The following is a 27,371-nucleotide window of genomic DNA, read 5'->3' as shown; positions in this document are numbered from 1 at the left end:
ATATTCATATTAAATTGTGCATTGTTAACAAAATTCATCATCCTCTGAGCCTTTTTCTCAATCATGTTGGGGTCGTCCAGTAAGTCTAACCGGATTCAGCTGAGTACCAGTGCTTTACAAGAAGTGACTGCCTATCTGACCTCCTCAACCCAGTTACCCGGGCAACCCAATACCCCTTGGTTAGACTGGTGTCAGACTTACTGGCTTCTGACTACCCGTATCGACTGCCAAGGATATTCAAAGACAGCCGGTACCTACAGTTTAACGTGCCATCCGAAACACAGCCAATGGTGTCTAAGATATACTTAGAAAGTACATACAATCTTAGAAAAATTGCATTGGTACTTGCCTGACCTGGAATGGAACCTACGCCCCCATACTTGAGAGGTTGGTCCTTTACCCACTAGGCCACAACGACTTTGTTAACAAAGTTAAAAGTATGTAAATAGCTAACTTAAAATAAACGTTACTGATAAGATTAGGTGCAACATAACAGGAGTGAATGCAGGTAAATACACACAGATTCCTCTTTCCTATTCCTTGACAGAACAACTCCTAGTCCTCTCAACAAAATGCTGAGTACATCTTTACAGTTAACAATAATTCAAATTAACTTATACTATAAGAAAATCTTAAACCTAACAGAAAATAACAAATGGGTACAGTTTTACTCTCCCGATGCATGACGCAACTAGTTAACAATGAATTCATACAAATCTAAAGCTTTTCAGTGTATAATACTACTTAATAGGAAAGGGCTAACAGATGCAATGAATTTTGCTTCCTACTTACGACTCAGGTATTAGATTATAATACTGAAAGTGAAACATTCACAAGTTATACTTACACTAGTATTGCGATTGTTAAGATTCCAATGTTATTTGATGAGTAATCACATTTCTCTGCTATTTGCGACAGAGACCAGTACAATATATACAAGCATACGCAAGTACATATTTTATATCTAATAATTGTGGTGACAGTAGTGTCATAGTGGGGTCTACAGCATACATAATGTATATAGTATACATATATTAGCACCATTCACACACCAGGGATAACAATATAAGCATATGTCTAGTAATCCTCATAAAGTCTGTCCACCTGTGCCATCTGCAACGCCAGCTTTTTGTCCAGCGTGTGAACTTTTAACATCTCCCTTTCAGTTTTCAATGCCTGTAACAATTATAGTTTGACATCAGGAATAATAACACTTGCAAGCATCTGACAGGAGTGAGCTCCACTACAAGCGATATTGTTGAGTTACTGAATTGTTTGATTACACACCATGGATCTATAGAAATATGAATGTCATTTGTAATGCAACTGTTAGATCTGTGATTGAATCAAACATAATTTTTGAAGTAATTTACTCACCACAGCCATGATGTCATCAAGTCTTTTACTTCTCAAGTATATAGTTTTGAAGTATATCAACAGATATACATATAACATGAGGACTAGTGCCGCTGCCAGGGCTTTCATCTTGGAAGATGAAAGGTTGATCATCTTCCCCTGCAACAAGTTCAATTACTAATAAACACCTGTAGCCTGTAGGTAACCATGTGCCAGACAGATTTTCATCACAATCATTTTAAACTAGTGTAGAGTTATAAACGTTATATGAATAAAGGGTATCATTAAGGTTGTGATGGTGGGATTTCATTATACATATGTAGCAGCGTTAGCAAAACACTTGCATGTATCGGAGCAGGGCCCTCCGTCTCCAACTCGGATATACGACATAAGAAATCTAAGAAAAATAAACGATTTACTTGTTTATAAACTCACCGGCTTAACGACAACCTCCGGTACTTCCGCCACGAAGTGAGACATTCAGAATATATTTCCTTTGATTATTTGTTTATAAATTGTATTGAAACCACCAATGGTCTTTCGCACCTAAGTACAGGAAATTCTGAAAACTTTTTGAACGCTGTATATAATCTCTATGCAATAGATAGTAGTAGATTTGCTCTGCAACTTACGTAAATTGAAATAATTCTTCTATTATGGAAAAATGTACTGTAGTAATCATTTATTATTGCAATTAAGTCTCACTGTATGTATTTTTATTCGTATTCGTAAGAAAGATAGTTTTGTGCAAAACATAAATAAATACTCCCCTGTGTTTTACAAGACTGACAATTTAGGTGACAGTGACATGCATGACAAGTTGGTGATAGTGACATGCATGACATGACAAATGAAAACAAACTGTTACCGTATAAAGGTCACAACAGATTAATAGATATATGCAGCATCTTAGCAATTTTGAAAGCTAGCTGCCACAAAGAATATTTAGTTTATACTCAAAAGCTGCCGAATACAGCTGTGCGGCGTTGATCTTGGCTGAGCGGTCGTGGTCCATCACGTTGTAGACGGGCACAGCTCTTCTCATTCTCATTTCTCTGCAGACATTCTCATTTCTCATTTGTCTGTCGCATATGCATAATTTATGGATTCTAGTATATCGATGACAAAGGCAGTATGGTCGAAAGACTTTAGCCTGCCCCAGGGGCAAAAAGAAAAATCGATGACAATTTCATGACATTGACATTTGACATACAAATACAATAATTAGGTACTTGGGTACCTATCTCCTTGTGCAAAACAATCTAAATTATTTGAATGCGAGTGAGAGGTTGTTTAATTGTCGGTGTATTTAAAAAAAGTTTCGTAAGTGATTTTACACTTGATGATTATAGTTCTGTTTTATTCACATCTCATGTCATGAAATATTATAACCTTCAATTTTTATTTCAGGTAAACAATGGCTACAAACTACGCTAAGTATTCTCAATTGATTAAGGCGTCTACAAACTACGCCCGTCGTATGCAGCGGCTGTCCAATAGGATCTTCGGCGAAGTTGCTATCCCCACTAATCCCAAGTCCATGAAGGTGGTGAAAATGTTTTCGGAAAGACCGCTCCACACTAACGAAGAAATCATCCATTATTACCCGCGGCACGTCGAGACTCACAGCCTCATGCTGAAGCTGAGGGAGTACGGCTTGTACAGAGACGAGCACCAGGACTTCAAGGATGAGATGAAGAGGCTGCGCGAGCTCAGGGGCAAGGTGAAGGTGTGGAGGAGGAAGCTGGACAAGAAGGATGAATAAGATGACTCTTATTTGTCACTGTATGTGTGAACATAACAATTATTGTAGATATTAATCTTGTATAAGGATGTAATTTTAATTTTAGTAATACTAGATGTCTGTAAATAAAACACTCTATTATGAAACAACTATATTATTCAATACATATTAAATAGAAGTTACTTTCTTAGAATAACGCAGTTTCTTATAAGGAACCTCTTGAGGGGTCCCTGTGTAGAATGTAACATATATAAAGACTAACATGAACAGCACGCTGGGCAGGACCATCGTTACAAAGAAATACCAGAATGGATGGTGGTATGTCTTTAAATTTCGGGAAATTCTATTGAGGTGATATCCATGGTCGCGAGTTAGGGCAAAGGCGTCAAAGTAATGTTTCATCCACTTGTACACACTGCAACAAATGGGTAATCAGATCAAAGCACAAAGTTTTTGATAAAGTGATATAAATACATATGTGACACTGGCTCGCCAATATACTCGTTAGGTGTAATCTTCTCATAACAGTTGATATCTACTATCTAGTTTGAACTTATTTACAATTTATATTCCATAATTCCCTCAAGGCGCTTTGGAGCAACTTCAGTTGAGGCAACTATCAACATTTAAAAGACAGAGCCACAGAGAGGGTGTGAGATTCAGCGGTTGATGAAACCGGCTTCGTGTTTAAAGAAACTTAAATGTCAGTATATTAGTTTGCACTCCGTATTTATATCAGGATCAACTAGTTCGGCGTACGCTAAGGGTAAGGGTTTATCCTATCGGGCTTAGAAGAATTACTTTGGACTAAGCTATACTGGTAAACCCTAGCAGATATAAGAAGAACTGGTTTAGCCCATATAGACATCCGGAAATCGGGTTTGGCCGTTATCATATACATACATGTAGGTGTGTAGGCGTAATTTAAGAAATATTGGAGTTACCCATGGTGCTTCAGCTTATGGCGGATTTCTGTGGCATTGGAGAGCTTTTCCAGGTTATTATAAGGTGTTTTCGCGATCACTATGGCCAGATCGAACCACGGATGCATCACGTGGTGTCGCACTTCGCGGGACCGGTACACGCCGGGGTTCCCTGTGGGGCAATAACACTTAACATTTACTTTAAATATTTCATTTTATTTAAGTTTTAGCTCCAAAATTATCCTCTACTTTAACTCATATAACGAAGGAAACGAAGTACTGTAATGTGAGTGGGCAGAGACAGCACTGACCGGCAAGGACGTGGTCGCAGCTGCCGCCGGCGGAGGGCCGCTCGATGGCCATGCTGTGGCTGGCGGCTCTGCGCAGGCAGCCGGCGCGCGCCACCACCCACTCGCGGTTGTAGAGCGCGCCCTGGCAGCGGCGCACGCGGCCGCCGGGCGTGCCCACGCAGATATCCACCTTGTTCCGCCCCTCCGCGCCGAACAGCGGGTCCAGTAGCGCGTCCTCCTTGCCCAGCGCGCTACTCGCCAACACCACCACGCAGAGGATCCTCACCCACATTGTTCCGAACCTTGAAAATTCCGGCTACTGACAGCCGCCTCGTCTATGTCTAGACATTTAATTTTGGTTTTCTTTAAGCGGCCAGTGCGTCATTATTGTAACAAGTTACACGTCATTTGCGTTTGGTACAATGAGGATGAATATTTACCGCATACAACGGGAATTTCTATCTCTTTATTTTACATAAGGTAATTTTTCTTATTATCGAAGCTGTTGTAGATATAAACCAATAAGATCAACACAAACGAAAACCCTTACGACGGTTAGCTTATAACGCACAAGTGTGTACAATTCTCTCTGTTAGAGGAAGGTACTTACCTAATGCAACGCACTCTCAGTGGAGTCCAAAGAGTCGTCAAACAAGCTCCCGATACACGGTGTGTGGTCGGTCGTAGCTGCAGACTCGCAGTTCCCGCGCTCACATCGCTACTCTGCCTTACAGCATAAGTTTTACTTTTACGCATGTTCCTATGCCAGTTTCTGCGTTTTATGATTTTATTAGAATACTCTTATGATTCCATATACTTACTAGGCTTTGATACTTTATGGCTACTGTCATTTCAACTTCTTCAATGAGTCCTTCCGTGTCATCTCCCAAGCCTTTTCCCCTATGTTGTGGTCGGCTTCCAGTCTAACCTGATGAGGCTGAGTAAGTACCAGTGTTTTACAAGGACTGACTGCCTATGTGACCTCCTCAACCTAGTTACCTGGGGCCCGATTCTAGCAGAATGCCCGGCAAGGTTAAAACTGCTATTGCGATTTAATTTCTATTCGATTTTGACATTATTAACTTAGGAGAATCGGGCCCCTGGAATCGAACCCACTCATACTTGAGAGGCCACAACGATTAAATTGAGTATTTAAATAAAAATACATGTGATTTTTCTTATTGAAATGGAGATTATGCAATTAATTGAAATACTCGATATGAACCACAAAATAATATGCATTTTTCTAGTCGCAATCTTGCTCCAGAGTCCAGGACATTTTTAGGTCAATATTGTGATATAAAATTTAAGTTATCAAGTTGATAATAAAACATACGAAAAAATAGCCATCATTTATTTGATTACAAAATCTTTTGTCAGGAAATAAATTGCTACATAAAATATATATAAACAAGAAATGCCTCAACTGTTAACGACTGACTGCTGCGCACGCGGCGCGGCAGCCGCCTGTGACGTCACGAGCGTCGGCCGCGCCGCGTCAACTCTACTGACAAACTCATATTTTGTGAAAACATGTACTTACTAAAAATCCTTAATATTAACTTTTACATTATTCAGTTCAAAATCTAAATTTATGTAAGAAATTAAACTATTTAAGCCACAGACAACCTAGACAGAAATGTGTATCGGCAGAATAGAATAAATAAACCAAAAGATTTCATCATTTCATAATACATTAGTGGTGTGAACTGAACCAGTAGCGAGTGCATCGTGTAGCTCGACGCGCTCGCGCCGCGCCCGCGCACGGGGCGGGGCGGGGCGGGGCGGGGGCGGGGCCAGGGGGGAGGGGCCGGGAGGGGGCGGGGCGCGGCGAGGCGCGCTTGTTTAAGTGTGTTCCAAAAACTGTCCACTTATATTCGAGCCAGTATGTCATCTTATTATAAACCACTATTATGAAAGTCGCGGTATCCCTTAAGCGAAGCGATTTGTAGAAAATTTGCCAGCTTTAAATATATTTCTCGTATTTCTATTTCGTATTTAATTGTTACGCTACTATCACATCTCACAAAAAGTTTTTTTTTGTAAAAAAATTGAATGAGATACACACAGGTTATGTTAATGTCGACAAAGTACGGTGAGATGAGCGTCACCCGAGTGGCTCACGCCGCCGGTACAGTATCCACGCTGCGAACATATTCGCCTCAGGAGTGACGCGTCCAGTGAGCGGGTCGCGGCGTGGCGCCGGTCGTTATGTAGTACGCTTATATAAACACCGACCAAATTGTATAGTACATCGTGATCCATCTGAATTTCGCCAATTTGGTTATACATACAGTTATATACAATTTGTGAGGCCAGCGCGGCCTGCATATTAATAGGGTGATATATTTTATTCTTAAGAATGTAATCTAGTGAGAACTCTAGTGGCGCTAGCCCGGGGCGGTCCGGCAACGTATATGTATATAGGGTAATGATTCTTATTTATTACAATTTAAAATTATATAAGATTTTTAAGCTACTCGTCGCACAGATTAGCGAAATTCACACGAGTATCACGCGTCGTAAGCATAAAATTACCAAAAAAATATGTTCGCTATGGTGTGGTCGGGCGGGTCGGGCGCTAGGTGTAGTCGTTGAAGTCGTCGATGGCGACGCGGTGCGCCAGGTCGGGCGGGCCGGCGTAGGGCTCCGGCGCCCGCGCCGCCGCCGCCAGCCGCTCCGCCTGCGCGCGCACGCGCAGCCGCTTGATGATGCGCAGCCGCTCCAGCGAGTTGGACGCGTACGGCGCGCCGCCCAGCTTCAGCGACTGCGAGATGTGCGACGCCAGCTGCGCAGGGGGGGGGAGGACACTCAGTACTGCACACACGCACACACACACACACACACAGCTACACACTCACCGCGCAGTGCAGCGCCATCTGCCGCGCCAGCAGCGCCACGTTGGCGTCGGACACGCAGTGCGTGTCGAGGTGCGCGAGGAACTTGGTGCGGATGCGCTCGTCCTTGGTCTTGATGAACACGCGGTTCATGCCGTGCTCGTACGGCTCCACCACCACGATGCAGAAGTTCAGCTGGCCCTGCACACGACTCACCCATATCAGCCCAGAACTAACATTCACCTAATTCATTATTACCTACGAATAAAAATCTCCCATACATGGCTTCACTTGTATGTAACTAATATGTCGAAAATCTTGGAACACACGCTATGATTTGTGATGACAATACATGACTAGCTAAGAAACATCATTACAAATCCAATGTAGCTCGCCAAGGTGGCGGATTCGCTTTTGAAATGCAGCCCTATGATTAAGGTACTTATGAAAAAAGTAGTATTGTTCAAAAGTTGGAGGAACTCATTTGTTTTACCATTGGGAGCGATTATTTCCGAAAATATTAATATTATCAAAAAATGATCTTTGTAAACGCCTATATGTAGGGGAAGTACCCCAATAATATACATATTGGTACTAAATTTTAGCTATTTAGTGCTAACTGTTACTAAGATTAACCGCGGACGGACGGACAGACAGACATGGCGAAACTATAAGAACTATAAAAATGACTGTATGAAACTTTAGCGGTACCTTGATGGTGTGTATGTTGAAGTCAGCGCCGGAGTCGTTGTACACGATGCTCACGTAGTCGTTGCCGATGTACTTGCGCTTCTCGTTGCACGTGGGGTCCTTCGCCGACGAGGGCATGGCCGTGGCCACGTGGAACAGCACCTGCATGATGTCGTCGTTCCACACGTATGTGTAGTGTCCGTCCTTGCCGCCCTTCTCCAGGTTGAGGAAGAGGTGCGGCTGGTCGTCGTCGCCGCCCTCCAGCGACACCAGCGTGCCCAGCTGCGTCAGGAACTCCGCGTACCTGCACACACGCGCACTGCTGTACTGTCACACGCACACACACACACACACGCGCGAACACATACCTCACACTGCCGTATTCGTTCTTCAATATTAAAACTTCGTTGTCTTGTTGTCCGGGCCCCACGTACAACACTCCGATCTGTGGAGCAGGCGATGTGTCAGTGAGTGCACAGCGGGAGGAACAACGTGAGGAAGCCTGTTGCTACAAGAGTGAGGACATTACTTTGTATGTCTCTACGGGCGGCACGAGGTCGAGGTTCTTGATGGTACGTTCGTGTTGCACGCCCGACACTCGCAGCGGCCGCTCCGCCAGCGGGTTCAGGATCGTCGGCGTCTCACCTGCCGGACATGGTATTGGCATGGGCTATTGCATCACTATACTTGCACACATATTTCAATCATTTCTGGGATATTATATTAGATTAATATTGGAGATAGTGTAGATAGTAGATGAGGATTGTAGGGTACCTGGCACCGGCGGCGTGATGGGGTAGGTGCTCATGTTGTGGTATAGCTGCAGGAACACGAAGGAGGGCGTGACGCCGCCGCCGCCCGCGCCCACCGCGCCGCCCGCGCCGCCGCCCGCCCTGCCCGCCGACGCACTGCGCGTGGTGCACGTCGCAACAACACAGTTAAACAACTCAAACTAAACTCCACTAATTATAGCTTCAATCAAACATAACATATACACAACTTAGTCGTAAAGCCAAAAATAAAACATCAAAAACTAAAAAGATCATCGTCACAAAGTATAAGGTGGCGCGACACTTGCCTGTGGCGGCGCGTGGGGCTCATGACGGAGATGGTGTTGGAGCGCTTGGAGCGCGCGAGCGGCGGCAGGTCGTCGCCGCGCCGCCCCTCCGGCACCGTGCCGTCGCTCGCCGTCTGCACACATACACGCTACACTGCGCGCTCGGCGAGGTTTCAATAAAAGCTACAACACTGGTAAAGCTCAACACTATTTCGATTTTTATCTTCGCTAACTAATTAACTAGTCAGAATATGTTTAAGTAAGAAAGTAGTAGCATGCAGTATAGGAGTACTGAGTGGTGCCACATACCTTCTGCAGCTGGTGGTGGTGGTTGGGCGCGGCGGCGGGCGCTGGGGGCGCGTCGCCGGTGCCTGCACACGCGCGGGCTCTTAGTGCTGCACACACACACGCACGCACGCGTCACGCCTCTCCTCGCACGCGCCGGACCGTCGCACACCACGATTCACATTATACAAAATACTAGTGCAACAAATGTGCACGGTTTGCAAGGTTGGGCAGTGGAAAGCTTCCCGTGGTGGGCGACAGTTCCGCGCCGTCATCAGTCTCGCTCATTCCGTCTGTAATGCTCTTACACACCACACTTCCCATACACACAGCAACTATAGAGTAGTGCTTTTGATCGATGTTTACGTTATCTTCTGTCCGTGTAAACATCGGTTAAAAGCACTTGTCTACTTTATTATATAAAGTAAATTAACTGACAAACTGTTACTTAATCTAATACTTGTATTAATTAGATAATTATTTAAGTAGTTTATTTGGGTGTTATCGTGTGTTAGAGACATTATTAAATCGATTTAAACGATGATGAACCCTATATTCCATTTTGCTAAGCATTTAACTAAAGAAAAACAATATTGACATAACTTTTTACACATTTATGCCATGCTTAAAATGATGGTCAAATTAAATGGTTAGTGGTATTACTGTATTTACATTCAATTGAGATAAAAAGTATCAAATAATTTAGTTAAATACCTATCCAAATCGAGTATCTGTATTCGGGGTCTGTGTTAATCATATCTTAAGCAATTTTATAGATGAATATATGTTGCTGTTGAAATATTATTTTTTTTTGTAAGTAGCAAAGTTCAATTCGTAGTAGCGTTACAAGGCGGGGTAACTTGACCAAAGGAGTGCGTAGATAAAAGAGCATAATGAATCTTAATGACTGAGTCTTTGATGCTTTTCATTTGACAGTGGTGACAGTGAATGTGCCAGCAGTGCAGTGTCGCGTGTGCGTACCGGGGTCGGAGTTGTAGGTCATGAGGTGGTGGTGGTGGGCGGCGTGGGGCGAGGTGCCGCACATCTCCTCGGGGATGGCCTCGCACGACACGCGCATGTCGCTCTTCTTGGCCGCCTTCTTCGTCGCGTGCATCGACAGCGACGTGCTGCCGCTGTATATACAACATCATATCATCTTCTATGTATTTGAAAGCGAGTCAAGTCTATCAGTTGTTGTTTATTCTAAATCTTATATTACCTTCATTTCGTAATTTTTATCTGAATACTATAATTTTCAAGACCTCGAGTAACATCATCATAATTTATGTGAAGCTAACGTCAAAATTGAAATCTAAATCACAACACAACAGATAGATCGGTTATAGAAATCCGCGGATAGCCACGGTCTATATGATTGCAGTAGAAGTTCTGTACTGACGTGGGCTCGCAGCTGGGCAGCAGGATCATGTCGTCGGGGTGCAGCGTGAGGTCTGCGGCGGGGGCGGGCGCGGGGGCGGCGGGGGCGGCGGGGGTGGAGGCCTGCAGCGCCGCCGCCTTCCACGACGACGACATCTCCGGCGACGAGTTGGAGCGCCGCACCGGGTGCCGCGACTTGCCCTAAGCCATACCACACTCACTCAGCAAATCATACACGCAGCTTACATTATACTCATAAACTGTCGGAGAATACTATTTGGAAGCAAAAAAAATATATATTTAAGGTTGTGGAGCAGTTTTGTGTACGTAGAAGTGTAGTGCAGCGGCAAGGCGCGTGGTACCTCGGGCACGATGAGCAGCATGTCGTCGTCGTCGGTGGCGGACGACGAGCTCTGGCGCTGCGGGGAGCCGGGGATGTTGATGGGCTGCGTGCTCATGCGGCTCGCGCTGCTGCCCGCCGCACTGCTACTGTAACGCATTGCCCGAATATATGGGAAACAGATCCATCTACTTCAAATTGTTTGTACTTATATAAATATATCATTTATTTGTGTATTATAATATATGTAGGACGTAGGTATATGTTTCATATTTATTTTTTTACAATTTGTTTGCACCTACCAACGCTTTCTCTCCGCCACCCAAAGGTAGACTGGTAGAGAACGCCTAAGGCGTTAAGTCCACCATTGTATTGTTTGTGCAAGAAGTATTTTAAATAAAGTGAAATAAATATAAATATAATCAATAACACTCACTTCTGAGGCTGCGACATGATGGACTGCGACGCTTGCTGAGTTTTCTTGTCATTGCCGACTATTGAGTCTGAACTGTAATGACCAAGTAGTACATTACGTACACAAGTATAAACAATAGGTATAAACATATGTACAAGAAGAGCGCGAAAGACTATAAAAGAGGTTTGTATAGGGGTTGTAGATGGGAGGCGTACATAAGGAAGTATATAGGTATAACGCAGCGCAGTACCTACCTAGATTTGTGCAGGTCCTGAGGCAGCGAGGACTGCGGCCGCGACTGCGACGACGACGAGCCGCTGCGGGACCGCGGGGCGCTGTCCTCGCCCGCCCGCCCCGCCGCCTCGCCCGTCCGCCCCGCCGCCTCGCCCGTCCGCGCCGCCGCCTCGCCCGCGCCCCGCGCCTCGCCCGCCGCCCCGCCCGCCGGCGACAGCAGCGCCGCCAGCTCCTGCAGCGGCGACTCCAGCAGGTAGTCCCAGTTCATCTGCAAGCAGTGGCACGTGACGCTGGCCGCACGCGGAGCGCGGAGCCCGCGGTGCGGCACGTACCTGGTTCTGCATGCGCATGACCCAGCACACGTCGCCGGTGGGCGAGCGCACGTGCACCTCGGCCCAGTTGGCGCACCAGCAGGGGCACAGCCCGGCCGCCGCCAGCTCGCCCACGCGCGACCACGCCGCCTCGTCCGTGTCCTGCGCACCGCACTATCCGTACACACGTGTTGCCTTCACTCAACTTACGATAATGTGAATGACACCTTACCACTTCCTTGGAGATCTTCTCGAAGTGTTGCGAGAACTGGTTGAGGACGGCCACGAGGGGGTCGTTCGTCTTGTTGTTCTCTGACGAGTTTTGTCTGAACATTACGTCAATTTACGTTATTATGGTGATAGGTGTGCTCGCATTACACTGTGCTACTCGCTATGTAGATATGAGGTGTACACGTGCTAATAAACGAGCAAAATGCTACCGACTAACATTCACTATAAATGAAACATAATAAAATCGATGCTACTGTGACAATTGCATAACCAAAATCTATAAAACATTCGAAAATGAGATGTCTAAATAAAGAACACGGCGCCGAGCAAAGACTAGCAAAGTAATGTATATGATCAGAGTATCGCGAGCGTATCGCGCGGCACCTGGAGGCGGCGGGCGGCGCGGGCGGCGGCGGCGCGGGCGCGGCGCAGTGCTGCAGCGAGTGCTTGCTGTAGCTGCACACAACACAACGCTCACTGCCGCGCCACGACAGACCTACACTCTAGTACTAGTCCAATGTGGATCATGCTGCCTCGCTTCTCGCAGATAGCGATCTATTGCCATGAATTCAGAAACAAGACCAAACTGCGGATACGGTGTATGCGATGACATTAGAGTAGCCTCATGGGTTAGTAAGAGCGAAGCGTTAGTCACAGTGACCGTATTGAATACTGTCAGGTCAGTTGTGGAGCCAGTGGTCTCCGGTCATTGACTATATCACGTGTAAGTACATAAGTGGAGGGGCACTGACCGCTTGACTTCGGGCGGGTTGTGCGGCGCGGGCGGCTGCAGCTGGTTGCCGCCGCCCGCCTCCGCCTCCGCACCGCACTCCTTCGCTGGGCCCTGCAGATCAGAGGTCTCCTCAGCATTAGAACAAATAGAGACAACTGTGTAGAAAGTTGGTGTTAATTACAATTGTTTTTTTTTTTTATTTAATTAACAGTTACAATTTGAATACGGTAATTATTATTTTGGTCGCATATTTGGGATCGTATAAGCGTCATGAACATTGCGTATCACCTGTGGTCGGGCCGGGGCGGGCTGGTCGGCGCCGGCGGGCGGCAGCGGCGGCAGCGGCGCCGCCACGCTGTCGGCGTGCTGGCGGCACAGCGCGGCGCACCTGCACACAGTGGCGTCACTCACCTGCCGGCCCGCGCGGCGGCGCACGTGGCGGCGCTACGGGCTCGCACTCACCGGTCGCACAGGCCCTGCTTGATGGAGTTCTGCAGGCAGCCCGACGTCGTGATGGTGATGAGCTTGTGCCCCACCAGCCACGTCATCGACTGCCCGCCGCTGAACAGGAACTCTGCCGTGTCACTCCTGCAACGATCCAATAATGAGTAAGATCAATGGTGCGAGCTAGACATCGTCTTTTTCCGGCTTCCATATGTTTAGAACTAAATAGAATAACTCCATCTGGGGATGGTGATCTTGTGTAGAGCTGATGCTGATAAGTAGTCCATCAGGTAGCTGCAGGTCCAGGCACGTCTCCGTCAGCTCCACGTGGAAGGCAGTGCAGGAGTGCGCTAGGTACCTGTGCGGCTTGACGCTGCAGGGCGTGGAGGTGTAGCGCGCCAGCAGGTCCAGGCACGTCTCCGTCAGCTCCACGTGGAAGGCGGCCGAGGCGGAGGCTCCGCCCGCCCGCCCGCCGAGCGGCGCCCGGGACACGGCTTTTGAACCCTGTGGATAATATCATTGGTATAGCTATAGCATGACGACATCACGGCAGCAGCACCCGGTCGCGAGCGGCTCCTCGTGACTCTATGAGTTATGCCTGTCATCATTAACCGGTATGATCCGATTTAGCTCAACCATTGTAGATAGTAATTATCAGGTGGTACGGCCACGTCAACATTGGAATTAATTTGTTCGTAGATGTTCACTATCTTCATCAGTTATTATTTTTGTGGCACGTCACTAAAAGCGACTCACCAAACTAGAGCTGCGTTGTCTATTGGAGGAGTCCTCGTTGGCGTTGGGGAAGTGGTTGGTCTTGTACTGCAGCTGCTCCTCGAACGGCATGATGATGTAGTTGTGTAGACCCTGCAGCGACCGACACGTCAGTATTACGGTTGATATGAGGAATGTGTAGTATGAGGTCGGTGTAAGGCGTACGTGTAGTGATGTAAAATGAAAAAAAAAACGATTTGTTTTTTTTCACTTTATTGAAAAAAAACTTTGCATCGTTGTTTTTTTTCTAAATTTGGTTTTTTTTCTAGCCTACTTTTTAGTCCAATTTTCAAAATTTCCCTTTCGTTGAGTTAATATCAATGAATGTTGCCAATATTTTCATGAAATTTGGTTCTGTTTTATCAGAAAAGTACCGTAGATTCAAGAATAAATCTAAGACTCTATTATGTAACCTTAAGTATTAATCTTTAACGGTAAATGCCCTAACAATTTTAGAGTTATTATACTCTTGAAAAAAACAAGGCCCAGAAAAAAAACAGTTTTTTATCTGTTTTTTTTTCACACTAGAAAAAAAACGGTTTTTTTGCAACACTACGTACGTGTATGATGAAGCGCACGAAGTTGCGGCGGTAGGAGAGGCGGCACTTGAGGAACCAGGCGGCGATGACGTGGTGGGCCAGCGACACCACGTAGTGGTTGTAGCGCGACGGGTTGGTGTAGGGCAGCAGGATCGCGAACACCGACATGTACTGGTCCTCCACGAACGACGCGAACACCTTCGGCAGCCGCGTCAGCGCTGCGACACACACATTGCTCACATGTATTATTTGTAAAATATTATTTGATGTTGGTGCAGTACGAACTGTACTGGGGATGGAAGTATGACGTCTGACAAAGAGGAATGGAAGAAAAAGACATGTTGCGGCGACCCCAAATGACTTAGGAACAGGGCAGGAAGATGATGATGAGTGCAGTACAAATTGCAAACATCAAAAACAAAACAACGTTTTTTTTCAACATTTTCTTGAGTCGGCAATTATTGAAAATGGTCAAGAACAAGATTATGTATTCAGTAAACTTACTTGACAAGAACTCGAGCATGGGACTAGCGATGGCCTTGGTGTCAGAGATCTTGGACAGGTCTAACAGTACCTCCGGTAACATTTTCACCATAGTTTCTCTGGTTTCTAACGTAAATATCGTTAAGGCATTTATATAGGGCTGTGGCGTTCGTAGGACTGTGGATATAAAAAATACATGAATTAATAACTTTCTACTGTAATATTAAAGAAAAAATTAAGGTGAATAAGGGGCAGTGTCGACTGACCCATGCCGTATTTGAGCAGACAGCGCACGATCCTCTGCTGCGTCTGCGGCTCGAGGTAGCTGTGGTAGGGCGCCAGCGAGGCCAGCCCCGGCAGCGCCGCGCCGTGGAACTCCGACACCAGCAGCTTCTGTCCGCTGGGCACGCGCAGGCACTCCGGGAAGTTCAGGCTGCGGTCCGAGACCTGCGGGCAGGGGGCGGCTGTAGAGGCGGAGCGACGGAGTGGCGGAGTGAGGGGGGCACGCGCAGTACCATGGAGCACAGCGTGGAGGCCAGCATGTCGATGTCCTGCGCGCGCCGGCCCAGCGCCAGCGCGCGCGCCTGCAGCAGCAGCGGCAGCGCGCGCAGCACCCGCGCCAGCACCGCCCAGTCCTTCTCGCGCGTCAGCGCCGCCGCCAGCAGCCGCGCCGCGCGCCCCACCGGCAGCAGCGACACGCCCTGCACGACGACCCCAGTCAACAAAACCTTACAATGTTTTACGTGATTTGGGTTGACAATCATTAGCATAATAGGGTATTTTAGTCTAGATGAGAAAAAAAATAAAAGTGTATTACAATGATTGTTTAGAGGAAAAGCAATCGGGAAATGTTAGTTTCACTTCGTAAGGTACATAAATATATTTTTTATTGCAGTTTAAAGTTTTTAGTTTTTTTTATCTGTCTTTGAACACTACGAAATGTCGCCGCCATGCTAATGACGTCATTACGGTAGTAAACAAAAGTGTCAAACATCCACTGGTACTTGAATCCATAATTTGTCTGGTGTTTTTACACTAGTGTTCTCACATTCAGAAACGACACACAAACGATACGGAGCATAATTACTCATTATTAAAATTTTCAATACATATCAAAATATGTGACGGCGCTTCGATAAATCGTGGTGGTTCTCCAAAGAGTGTTAGGTGCAATGGGAATCATCCAAGGAGGTTTATTGTAGGCTCATTGTACCTCTCGCTCTTGACACAACACTGAGCACTGGCAGCCTAGAAAAGTAATGACAACCGTTCCTTTTGTTTCTAATGACAGTCAGTCAATCAGATTGGTTCGGGCTTTGCGAATGGCGGTCACGTGATCTGTGGCGTGTCGATGGAGTTCTGTATTTCCAATTTTACGTGATTATTGAGAATTATTGGATGTTAAGCTTCGGAGTGTGATTAAAGCGCTGATTGTATTGTAACAGTGAATTTTATTCTCCTCGCCCGACATACTCACGCCTACCATGATGATTCTATGACGAAACTGTAACACATTCCTAGTTCCTAACTCCTGATGTGGGGCCACTCCCTACATCAGAAGTGGGATACGCAGGGCTTAAACCTGAGGGGAGTAAGATTCATTTGTTCCGCGGCTCCGCGCATTGCTACATCATGGAGCTGTTGCCATGCCGAACGGTGATGACGTCACAAAAGACGATCGCGATTTTCACGCGGCCGATCCGCGTTGATGCTGATGCGGTGGAAGCTATAGAAGTGGCTAATATCAAAGATCGATGCAAGGAATATGCGATACCATGAAGATTAACTTCCGAAATGAGTTAAAGTGAAAAAGTATAGCAGCCGTCCGAGGATGTTCCATTGTACTACGTGTGAAGAAATGTCCTGGTCATATTTCTTCTCAACTCATTTGAAGCTGCTGTTGTAGATGTCTGTGAACGAGCTTCGTGACGCCTGTTCTATGCTGCAATTCAGAGGTTTTATGTAGCGCGTAGAGTTACCAACCCGGGTGAGAATATTCCAGTTTTAATTCAGGCTTTTTGCTGGTGTTTGACGAAAGTAGCACGTCTGATATTTTGTGACAATTTGCAATCCACATCTACATAGTCTAAATATCGCGCTTGTAACTATAGCAGTGAAACGAGTGTCGGGTTCGATTCCCAAGACAGGCCTGGTTGAAATTTTCGCATCGCTTATCTTACTCTGGCTAGTAGTAGAGACACACACAGTGATGGTCGTTTCGAAATTACCGTGTTCTTTAGCTGTCGTGTTAGATAACTGCCTGAATAAAGTTAGCTAAGAGCTTCTTCATTATCTTCTTTACGAGTCAATGACAAACGACTCTAATTTTGTATGCCCAGCATTTTACCAATTAGACAGCGCAGTCAGTAGCGTCTCATAGATTTTGTATTGTAGGTATTGGAGCACGTTAGACAACATTGAAGAGGCCGATGCCGTGTTGTCCGCGGTCTGATGCCGCACACTCATCTATCATCATCGGTGAAGCTCTACTTGAAATGGTTGCCCTCGCGTCCACCAATCTGCGTGCCCGATCGGTTAAGAGACGTCAAGGAACTGTACAGGGGGAAAGAATGGCTTCTGTCGTGAAGACGTGCTCTGTTGCCAGACACTTCTATGTCTTTCTGTCTACTAGAGCTAAGTATTGTGTGTGATTACTTATTTTGTAATCTGCCTATGTGAAATCAGTTTAGCGGCTATTAAAGTGTGGTTTGCTGGTTTCCAAATTAAGAGTGCACTAAAGTTTGTGGAAGGGTGCAAGCAATCATTCTAATTTGATTTTAAAACATGCGTCAGAGATTGTAGTTCTCTTGGTAAAGTTACAGATTACTAAATAATTTCTACAGTAAAGTTGTTGCTCACCTGTTTAGTAAGTTTATTGAGTTCAGTTGTACATACGATGGTTGTTGAGACTTGGACAAGATGCGTATGCTTGTGAGCTCGCACCGGGGGGAATGAAAAGAAATCTGTGTGTGTGTATGAGTTCAGGGAGTGTGTGTGAGAAACTATGTGGCACAGTTGAGGGTTTAAAAATAACGTTGGTTTAACACAGCTTATTCAGTTACGGCACTTGTTTAATGGTAATATTACTAATGCTCTAACCCTTGGCAAGTATTTCAGCGAAGGTAAAAGTATGGTAACCACGCTTACGGTAATGGTATCGGTTTCCATTGTTACATGTCAAGCTAGTTATTGAAGGTATGCTAGAAAATTAACCGAATTTGTCTTTCATGTTTCAACAATGGCGGTGACTATTGTGCAATAATATGGCGACAAAATTACTGCGGAGTGTCCCAGCTGCCTGCCAGGAGCCCAACGTGTCATCGTGAGGTCGGGGTGTTTGTGCTCGTGCATCTCCGGGATGTTTGCGAACGTGAAGCCTCGCTGTTCTGCGCGCCATAGCAATGTGCGCATCGTCACGCACGTTGAGTGGAAACCCGGTGAGACCGATCCAGTTTTGCTTTGTGTTGAAGTTATTTGTCTTACGACATTTATAAACTTGAGGCAGTTTCAGTCTCGTTGATTAGTGGGAGCGCTTATCAATTAGTGGAATTGTAGATAATTGGAATCAAAAACCGTGAACCTAGGTTTGATCCCAGAGTTGAAAATTATTAGTTGCCTGATCTCATCAATATCCTAAAGTTAGAATAATTCAGTTTCTGCGTCATTGTTTGATTAAGTTTAGTAGCATTTGATGGGGGTGTTACTGTTTACTGGTGCAATGCCTGATAGAGGCATTGTTCGATTTAGTGCTTGACGGAGGCACTGTAACCATTACGCATGAGGGAGGCGTTTGGTTCTTTTTGGTCCCAAACCATACACCGCTTGATGGAGGCGTTATGTGTGTTGATTTGCGTGCTTGATGGAGGCTATGTGTAGAATCGCGATATGTTTTAGGATGTTGATGTGTGATTAATGATGGTAGTAGTTTTTAATTAATGAAATCGTAGATGATGAAAGCTACGTTCACAGGGCTGACATGTGTGTATGCTCGTGTGTTGCGCTTCAATCACAGGGTTGATTGACTGTTAAGTTGGAAGTCACAGAGATGACTGCCGTTGAACACTTGTCTCAGGGATGGCTGAAGTGTGTATCTTATGTTTGGTCACAGGGATGACCTGGTTTCTGTTTGTCAATTAAAACCTCAAATTGAAATATTTCAGTTTTCCGTCATTTGATTGAATTGTGCATCAGACTATAAATTTTTGGTAAGGTGTTACGTCCACCGTTGCGTTAAGTTGTACCAATGATGGATACCGGGGTGACTTGGAAAAGACCTGATGGCCTATGTGATGGCATCGGGGTGACCAAGAAGAGACCTGTGTAAAGTCTGCGGTACTGTTGTTTTTATTGTGTTAAGCTGTACCTATGATGGGTATCGGGGTGACCTGGAAGAGACTCGTTGGCCTGTGTGACGGCATCGGGTTGACCAGGAAGAGACTCGTATACATCTGTGGTACAGTTAGTGTCATGTCACTGTGGTTGTGGTTGTGGTCCCTAGGAGGCCAGGATGGGCTGAGAGCTCGGCTAAGGGACACAACGGTCATGTGAAGCCTAGCGAGTAGAAGGCGTTGATGTGAATGACAACCGTAGCTGTAATGATTAAGTAATTTACAAGTTGAGTCTGACTAGCAATTCGATCTTTCTTTGATATCGTGCTTAGTATTTAATGTATCTAGTTTCTTCATTCAATTAGTGATTGCTATCCTTTAAATCTGTAACATGTGTGTGGGTCTCACTATCTTGCATAACCAGAAGGTCAGTTGCTGACCCATATGTTGTCAATATTTGATCGGTTGCCTAAGCACTTTCTATTTCTGGCTTAACAGATATCATCTTGAGAACAGAACGAGATTGACTACGAGGGCGCCGTGCGAGGTGTTGCTGCACATGCTGCGTATGCTGGCTTCGACTGCACTTCTAGAATCCGAGACGGCGCTTGACACTGCAGTGGTAACGTCGGTGCTATGGTGGACCGAGTTGATGGGTTTGTGGCCGAGTTGACGAGGTTTATCGCTACGTCATGATCAGGTGGTCTGTTTTATTATTTATGTACTATGGGGACGGGGGACAGTAAATTAATGTGGACCATGTGGGTTTACTTTACTACTGTGGCTTCTAATGTAACTATGGACTTAGGAGGCCGAGACGGCGGTTCACGACCATGGAATTTAGAAAGTATCATGTGATGATGACAGTTACGTCGACAATGCTGATTTTGTGGTTTATGTACTTTGACATACCTACCTAACTGATGGCTTCTGAAAGTGATGATTGGCGACTAACTTAACCGTTACTGATTATGTGTACTGTGGGGACAGATGTTCTATTACATGTGACAGATCTTGGGGACTGGTTCGCAGGACCGTTGACACGTATCTAGTGTGACTGATGAATGACTGAATGAATAACAGGAACTGGCCCTCTGGGTCGATGTTCTACGACCTGTGTTAACTGTGACTGATTTTCGTGTGTGCTCACTGGGACGCTGTAGCACGGCATGGGGGTCATGTTAAGAGCTGGCTTATCTTGGCTGTAGGTTCTGGTGACTCTAACCATGTCGCTTAGCACAGTCCAGTGGGACTTGACTATTTGACTTGGCCGCGAGGCGGCGTGTGTTGCCATGTGAGTTGGCGTTGTGAGTTGGCCACGAGGTGGCGTGTGGAGCCATGTGAGTTGGCGTTGTGTGTTGGCCACGAGGTGGCGTGTGGAGCCATGTGAGTTGGCGTTGTGTGTTGGCCACGAGGTGGCGTGTGGAGCCATGTGAGTTGGCATTGTGTGTTGGCCACGAGGTGGCGTGTGGTGCCATGAGAGTTGGCATTGTGACTTGGCCGCGTGGCGGCGTGGACAGAGATTGACGACTGAGAACAAGAGACAGAGTTTGGCGACTGAGAACAAGAGACAGAGTTTGACGATAGGGTGACATGTGGTCCGGAGTGTGATAACAAAGGACATGTGGTCCGAATGTGATGACAAAGGACATGTGGTCCGAGTGTGATGACAAAGGACATGAGGTCCGAGTGTGATGACAAAGGACATGAGGTCCGAGAGTGACGACAAAGGACATGAGGTCCGAGAGTGACGTTGGGGAACGAGTAGTCAGAGCTTGACGATGAAGTACTAGTGGTCAGAGATGGACGAGCGTGTGAAATGTTTGTACAGGCTGTTCTTCATTACAGATTGAAGCGACAGAGGAGCTGGAGACACAGAGGCGCACGAGGACGTGCGAAAGTCAGTATGGCCGTGACGGCGCTTCGATAAATCGTGGTGGTTCTCCAAAGAGTGTTAGGTGCAATGGGAATCATCCAAGGAGGTTTATTGTAGGCTCATTGTACCTCTCGCTCTTGACACAACACTGAGCACTGGCAGCCTAGAAAAGTAATGACAACCGTTCCTTTTGTTTCTAATGACAGTCAGTCAATCAGATTGGTTCGGGCTTTGCGAATGGCGGTCACGTGATCTGTGGCGTGTCGATGGAGTTCTGTATTTCCAATTTTACGTGATTATTGAGAATTATTGGATGTTAAGCTTCGGAGTGTGATTAAAGCGCTGATTGTATTGTAACAGTGAATTTTATTCTCCTCGCCCGACATACTCACGCCTACCATGATGATTCTATGACGAAACTGTAACACATTCCTAGTTCCTAACTCCTGATGTGGGGCCACTCCCTACATATGTATTACTGACAGCTGTAGTTTGTTTACTAACGTAATGACGTCATGACCAAAAAACAATCATGGCGTCCGTTGTGTGCCGCGTTTTCGCGAAATACGCGCGAAATTTGAAATTATGATAAAACAATTAATTTATATTCGTACATAACGTGAGAAAAAAAAATATTTTTAATTTTTTAGAGATATATTAAGACTAAAGAATTTATTTAAGATATATTTCAAAAATGCATGTAATACCCTATTACGTCCTTGAATATTGCACGGATGCAAATCGACAGCTTGTATTTAGATTTATTTGTAAATCTGTTTTAGTGTTATATAGAAATGTTACCGGCGGCAGGTCCTTGGGCTGCGGCGGCTGGTGCTGGTGGCCGCGCTGCGCGGGCGGCTCGGCCATGAGGAAGGGCGAGCACACGGGCTTGAGGCGCAGCGCCGCGGCGCCGTGCACGGCCGCGCCGCTCGCGTCGTAGCAGAACCCCACGCAGTTGAACTGGTTGGCGCGCAGGCCGAACAGCATCTCGAAGATCTACACAGTACATATTAGCTTTCATCGTGATTCTGTCTGTTTGCATGGCGTAGCGACAAGTGTAGTCGCGAGCGGGCCGACCTTGATGCGTATGTCGGGGTGGTGCATGAAGAGCGCGTGGCGGCGGTAGTGCGCGTCCAGGTGGTCGAGCAGCACGAGGAAGCAGCGCGCGGCGTGCGCGGCCGGCGCCGCGTGCAGCTTGTGCTGCAGCAGCGCCAGCAGCCCCGCCGCCGCGCCGCACAGGTCCGACACGTCCGCCTCCGCCGGGATGGCCACGTCCGACACGTACATCTCGAAGGGCCGGTTGAGGATCTTCTCCAGCAGGTCGATGAGGTCGGTGCAGGCGTCGGAGGCGGAGGCCTGCGCCAGCTCGGCCAGCGCCCGCGCCGCCGCCGCCCGCAGCGCCACGTCCGCGTCCAGCGCGCACGCGCCCAGCACCGGCAGCCCCACCAGCTCCGTCAGCTCCTCGCCGTACAGGTACCTGCACACATACCGCTGTCACACACCACGGAGCTGCATGTTGTGGACACATCCGATATCATTGACAATTTATATACAAGGTGTTGATTTGCATTTGTGCCATATTTCAGGAGGAGGACATAAAATACGTAAGTAATCGATTGGAATTACAGTAGACGGGAAATAGCTAATATGCACTGCTTTTTTTGTCATTGTAATGTCGTAGAATTTCAGAAGTTATTCAAATTTTGTGAATGAAATTTAATATAATCGTTGCGTATGCTTTCTGTTTGCGTTTGTCTGAGGGCGCAGCACGGTTTCAGGGCCAGTAACACACGGGCCAAGTTTAAATACGGCTAGATGACAATGAAGGAACTCAGAAAAAAAAAATTGCATACCAATTTTTTTGTTGATTTGAGTCGAGAATCATTAGCATAATTACGTCCTTGAATATGGCACGGACGCAAATTAACAGCTTGTATATTCTCATTCATTAAATTCAGGTATGTCCATGTCCATAACATAGGAGCGCGACTCTCTTATGTACTCCTAAGAGAGTATTCAAAGGGATAAACTATACCTTGAAAAATCGTGGTGCGTACAATAGACCTAACCTGGGTGAACGCAAAAAACTTAACAAGTTTAGGAAGTGCAGAAAACGAACTCTCCTGCGGTTGCTGTGCTCACCAAGAGCGTTGGCAGAACATATTTGTAAGATTTTATTATGGTTTTATTATTTTACTTGAAGTTGAGTGAATTATTTAGTCGGTCTCATGTTCAACGAATAGGCAGACGCCGAAGGGACCTGTTCCGCTTGATGAAGGCGAGGATGGCGTGCAGCGTGTGCAGGCGCACGGCGCGGCGCGGCTCGTGGCGCAGGTAGCGCTCCGCCAGCGCCGCCGCCGCGCCCGCGCCCTCCGCGCCCCACGGCGCCAGCGCCGCCGCCCGCGCCGACACCAGCCGCATGGTGGACGCCTCGGGCCGCTCGTGGCCGCAGCGGTCGATGAGCTCCAGCAGCGCGTCCGCGTCGCCGCAGTACTGGCCCGCGTCCTGCAGCTGCTCGATGGACGTGATGACCGCGTGCACCTGGTTGTGGATCAGCTCGTTGGGCGGCTCGTAGCTCTCTGCAACGTGCGACACGTGTATTGCGCGGGCCGGGGCCGCTGCTCGCGCGGGCGGGCTCGGGCGGTGTGCGGTACTCACTGTCCTGCTGCAGCACGACGCGCAGGATGGCCAGCAGCACGTCCCAGGCGGGCTCGCACAGCTCCAGCGGCACGCGCGACACCACGCTCTGCACGCTCAGCACCACCTCGTACGTCACCACCGGCTGGTTGCCCTCCAGCGCCTGCACAGCACACGCGGTCAGCACTGTCGGCAGTCAGGGCAGTGGTGACTGGCCGGGCCGGTATACCTTGAGGAAGGCGGGCAGCACGGCGAGGAAGGAGACGCGCAGCGTGGGCACGCGGCGCGGCCCCCACAGCGCCATGTTGATGTAGAACACGGCGCCGCGCAGCAGCCCGCCCTCCTCGCTGCCGGCGCGCAGCAGCTCCACCAGCTGCTGCAGCGCCGCGTGCCCCATGTCCGCGCCCACCACGTTGCGCATCAGCTGACACGACACAAACATATTATTCACTCTGCACTACTGCATCATATTTACAGCACAACAACCAACTCCAGATCAATATTGAGATTGAGCAGGAAAAGACTGCAGTTTGTATGGATGTGACATACCTTCCAGCTGGTCTGGCAGTAGTGCTCGAGGTTGACGGTGCGGCACAGCGCGGCCACGAAGGTGCGCAGCGCGGCGCGCGGCAGCAGCGAGTAGGACACCACGGCCTCCAGCAGCGACAGCCCGCACTGCACCACCGCCGCCTCCGCGCTGTACACGCACAGGTGGCACGCGTTGCTGCACCACCACACACACCCTTACTGACACGTAACTACTGCACTACACTCATCAGAACATTCAACCATTTGGAAAATTAACAAATACCAACAATATTTGCATTGAAACATTGTTATACAAGAATATTAATGAACAGCTCAGTTCTGTACATGTTGTGTACAGCATAAACAAGTCATTATGAAAATATGAATGTGTATTGTGTGAGGTGAGTCATAACAATCATACACACACAGTGCACAGGTGGTTACTACCCCTCATAAATATGCTTTGTCAGTCTCATACTAGATCAAGAAGATAATTTATTCTTACACAAGTAAACAATCTGATCATTTTCATAACAAACATGTTAGAAGAAAAATAATTCTGAGTTAAATATACCACTAGAGTTTGCTCAATTATACCTGTTTCCTTATAATGTGATTAAATTAACATAAGTCTTGACATATTATTATCTGTTTGTTTAGCAAACTGACACAAAATTAAAAATATTTCATATGAATACAAACTTGACAATTCCATGTACTATCTCCTCATCTAGGTATGTGGCGTTGAACTTGACAACATTGATGATGAGCTGCAGGAACTCCACCAGCTGCGTGGGCGGCTGGATCTGTGGCAGCCACTCCAGCAGGAACGGACCAATCTGTACCAACGTCCATTGTTGTATTGCATCACTCACCACTTACTACTACTAGTACTGCATTGTCTGATTCACTTGGTGATGAGATACATCAAGGTTTAACGAAAGCAATAATACTACGCTGCAGGCGGAATTCACATTAATTTTCAATTCATTGCATGAATTCAAAATAAAAACGACTACAAAAAATAGCTATTCATTAGCTTATGGTGTGAATAAATGTTATTGTCAAGGTCAAGAATATACTTTGTTCATGGTATTGATGTAATGCTCGGGTTGCCGAGTCAGTCTACATAGAGACCAAGCTAGATATTGACAATGTTACACACTACAGCATGTGAAAGTAGAAGCCATTCTTAATTTTTTTATGTAATACATAAATTTAAGAGCAGGTTCTACTTTCCACGTTTGTGACAATTGGTATGAATTTTAAAACCCAAGACCCGTTTACAAGATTATGCTATGGAATTACTAGCTAGACCAATGTGTTACAGTAAGGAAACTAACCTCTTCTTCAAAACAGTTGATATTCTTGCCGGTGTTGGTCAGTGTGTGCAGTAACTTGAAGCGCAGCTGTGAGTCCTCCGGCGGGTGCCGCGCGTGTGTATCTCGCAGGTAGTGGAACAGGATGGTGCGCATGATCTGCAGGTAGTCTGCCTGCCCCTCCGCCAGGCACCGCAGGAACCACAGGGCTGCATGTCGAGCCTCCACATTGCTCTCTTCTAGGAGATCTCTTGTTAATGACCAAAGCTTTTCTACTCCACCCTGCTTATTCATGAGTTGATCAATAATCAACAAGTATTAAAAACTGAAATAAAATTCCTCCTGCAAAATACTTAGAAGAGTAGTTCAAGTTAGTATTTCACTCTGACTGTTAGAAGGCAAGTTTGATCCAGTAACACTGATGTAGATTGACATAAATATGTTAATCATTATTGATTTATCTCAAGTGTAAGTAAAAAAATATAAACATTAAATCACAATTAACAAATCATGTTTACATGTAAAACCTGAAAAATAAGTCAATTGATTGCTTTATGGTGCTTGACATTAGAACAAACCATATAGTCAGCTGTTTTTAAGATACATTATTTGTAAATAAATCACACTAAAACAAACAATTCATCAAGACACATAATCAGATAATGAAAAAGATAAACCCATTTTTATCATAGTTCTGTAGGACAATGAAACTATATGCAAGAAATGCAGTCAACAAAGAAGTTGAAATCTCAGGGGAGAGCAATGGAGAGAATTTGCATTGTAATGTTGCATCAGAATGCATTAGTGAGGGTACTAAAACATAATGCGTGCGGGGCGGGCTGACCTCCTGCACGCGGACGTGGATGGCCTTCTCGCCGAGCTCCTTGAGCGCGCGCAGGCGGCGGTGCAGCGGCGTGTCCGCGCTCAGCTCGCGCTCCACCTCGCCGCTCACCACCAGCTCGTTGCGCGCCGGCAGCGGCGCTGCAACACAACGCGCTCGGTCACGCCGCGCCCGCCTCGGGCGTCACTCGCGCCGCCACAACCACCACCGATACTCACCCGAAGGACCCTTTTTGAAGAGCACTTTCAACTTGTCTTGAAGCGACCTATCTCTAGAACTCATTTTACGACGGTGCCGGTATTGGTTTGCGTTTGTGTTTATTCTAAGGCTTATGGCTAGGTATGGCGATTACCTATTACTTTGATATTGCGAATAAAAAGACATATTTATTAGAAAATCTTCTCACTACCGCTCCTGCTTTGCTATTCACCATTTGACAGCTTCCCAACCAAAGTACTTGTACAGCTGACAGGCGGCCATTCAATACTAGATTCTGAACGAAAGCTATTATTGTCATCAGAGCACACATTCAAATACACTACTTGGGTATAAATCCACTTGAATTCTATTAATAAAGTAGAAATTATAGCACATTATCCTATTAATTACTAATTTCGTTGGATAATACATTATATCACGACTGGGGTGACATGACCTTGATCGATTAAATTTCTGCACGACAGATGTAGTTCCATTTGAGTTTTGAAAACGAGCCTTTTCAGAACGATGTCAATGTGTTACTGTTATTCGCATTTTATTTTTAGTTGCAATATTTTTTC

General features: G+C 46.4%; 3 protein-coding genes across 8 annotated transcripts; 1 reads left to right on the top strand and 2 right to left on the bottom strand.

Annotated features, from left to right (window-relative positions):
• Positions 1 to 2,524: 2,524 nt before the first annotated feature.
• LOC110381458 (small ribosomal subunit protein mS33) lies at positions 2,525 to 3,249 on the top strand. The gene is made up of 2 exons (XM_021341801.3): positions 2,525 to 2,679; positions 2,767 to 3,249. The coding sequence occupies exon 2, from the start codon at positions 2,774 to 2,776 to the stop codon at positions 3,119 to 3,121; it is 348 nt and encodes a 115-aa protein (XP_021197476.1). The 5' UTR covers positions 2,525 to 2,679; positions 2,767 to 2,773; the 3' UTR covers positions 3,122 to 3,249.
• Positions 3,237 to 5,527, bottom strand: LOC110381457 (uncharacterized). Its single transcript, XM_021341800.3, has 3 exons — positions 4,335 to 5,527; positions 4,045 to 4,195; positions 3,237 to 3,515 (listed from the first exon to the last, which is right to left on the bottom strand). The coding sequence occupies exons 1-3, from the start codon at positions 4,603 to 4,605 to the stop codon at positions 3,269 to 3,271; spliced, it is 669 nt and encodes a 222-aa protein (XP_021197475.2). The 5' UTR covers positions 4,606 to 5,527; the 3' UTR covers positions 3,237 to 3,268.
• Positions 5,528 to 5,652: 125 nt separating this feature from the next.
• Positions 5,653 to 27,235, bottom strand: LOC110381467 (tuberin). Of its 6 annotated transcripts, none has more exons than XM_064039499.1 (35): positions 26,811 to 27,235; positions 26,596 to 26,732; positions 25,776 to 26,033; positions 25,135 to 25,271; positions 24,454 to 24,628; positions 24,134 to 24,328; positions 23,926 to 24,067; positions 23,528 to 23,846; positions 22,345 to 22,744; positions 22,069 to 22,263; positions 15,579 to 15,764; positions 15,330 to 15,510; positions 15,085 to 15,240; positions 14,602 to 14,798; positions 14,024 to 14,134; positions 13,626 to 13,771; positions 13,286 to 13,411; positions 13,112 to 13,211; positions 12,843 to 12,934; positions 12,475 to 12,546; positions 12,092 to 12,185; positions 11,881 to 12,033; positions 11,569 to 11,816; positions 11,336 to 11,407; positions 10,922 to 11,045; positions 10,582 to 10,760; positions 10,164 to 10,315; positions 9,207 to 9,292; positions 8,919 to 9,031; positions 8,615 to 8,748; positions 8,370 to 8,485; positions 8,209 to 8,285; positions 7,862 to 8,144; positions 7,175 to 7,351; positions 5,653 to 7,101 (listed from the first exon to the last, which is right to left on the bottom strand). In XM_064039499.1, the coding sequence occupies exons 1-35, from the start codon at positions 26,872 to 26,874 to the stop codon at positions 6,895 to 6,897; spliced, it is 5,604 nt and encodes a 1,867-aa protein (XP_063895569.1). In that variant the 5' UTR covers positions 26,875 to 27,235; the 3' UTR covers positions 5,653 to 6,894. The 6 variants fall into 6 exon arrangements, with proteins under 6 accessions (XP_063895569.1, XP_063895563.1, XP_063895577.1 ...); XM_064039493.1 differs by having other exon boundaries at positions 10,922 to 11,048; positions 26,811 to 27,234; XM_064039507.1 differs by having other exon boundaries at positions 9,207 to 9,268; positions 10,922 to 11,048; positions 26,811 to 27,234.
• Between the last annotated feature and the right edge of the window lie 136 nt (positions 27,236 to 27,371).

Source organism: Helicoverpa armigera, chromosome 2 (assembly GCF_030705265.1).
Source record: "Helicoverpa armigera isolate CAAS_96S chromosome 2, ASM3070526v1, whole genome shotgun sequence".
Lineage (NCBI taxonomy): Eukaryota > Metazoa > Arthropoda > Insecta > Lepidoptera > Noctuidae > Helicoverpa > Helicoverpa armigera.
Note: the sequence above shows the minus strand (reverse complement) of the source record. Positions and strands in the feature narration are given on the sequence as shown.

Coding starts and splice junctions, on each gene's coding strand:
- LOC110381458 (XM_021341801.3), top strand. CDS start 2,774: ATGGCTACAAACTACGCTAAGTATTCTCAATTGATTAAGGCGTCTACA.
- LOC110381457 (XM_021341800.3), bottom strand. CDS start 4,605: ATGTGGGTGAGGATCCTCTGCGTGGTGGTGTTGGCGAGTAGCGCGCTG. Junction 4,196..4,334: donor CTGCGACCACGTCCTTGCCG/GTCAGTGCTGTC, acceptor ATTGCCCCACAG/GGAACCCCGGCGTGTACCGG. Junction 3,516..4,044: donor CATAAGCTGAAGCACCATGG/GTAACTCCAATA, acceptor CATTTGTTGCAG/TGTGTACAAGTGGATGAAAC.
- LOC110381467 (XM_064039493.1), bottom strand. CDS start 26,874: ATGAGTTCTAGAGATAGGTCGCTTCAAGACAAGTTGAAAGTGCTCTTC. Junction 11,408..11,568: donor CAGGACCTGCACAAATCTAG/GTAGGTACTGCG, acceptor TGGTCATTACAG/TTCAGACTCAATAGTCGGCA. Junction 8,145..8,208: donor AACGAATACGGCAGTGTGAG/GTATGTGTTCGC, acceptor GCGTGTGTGCAG/GTACGCGGAGTTCCTGACGC.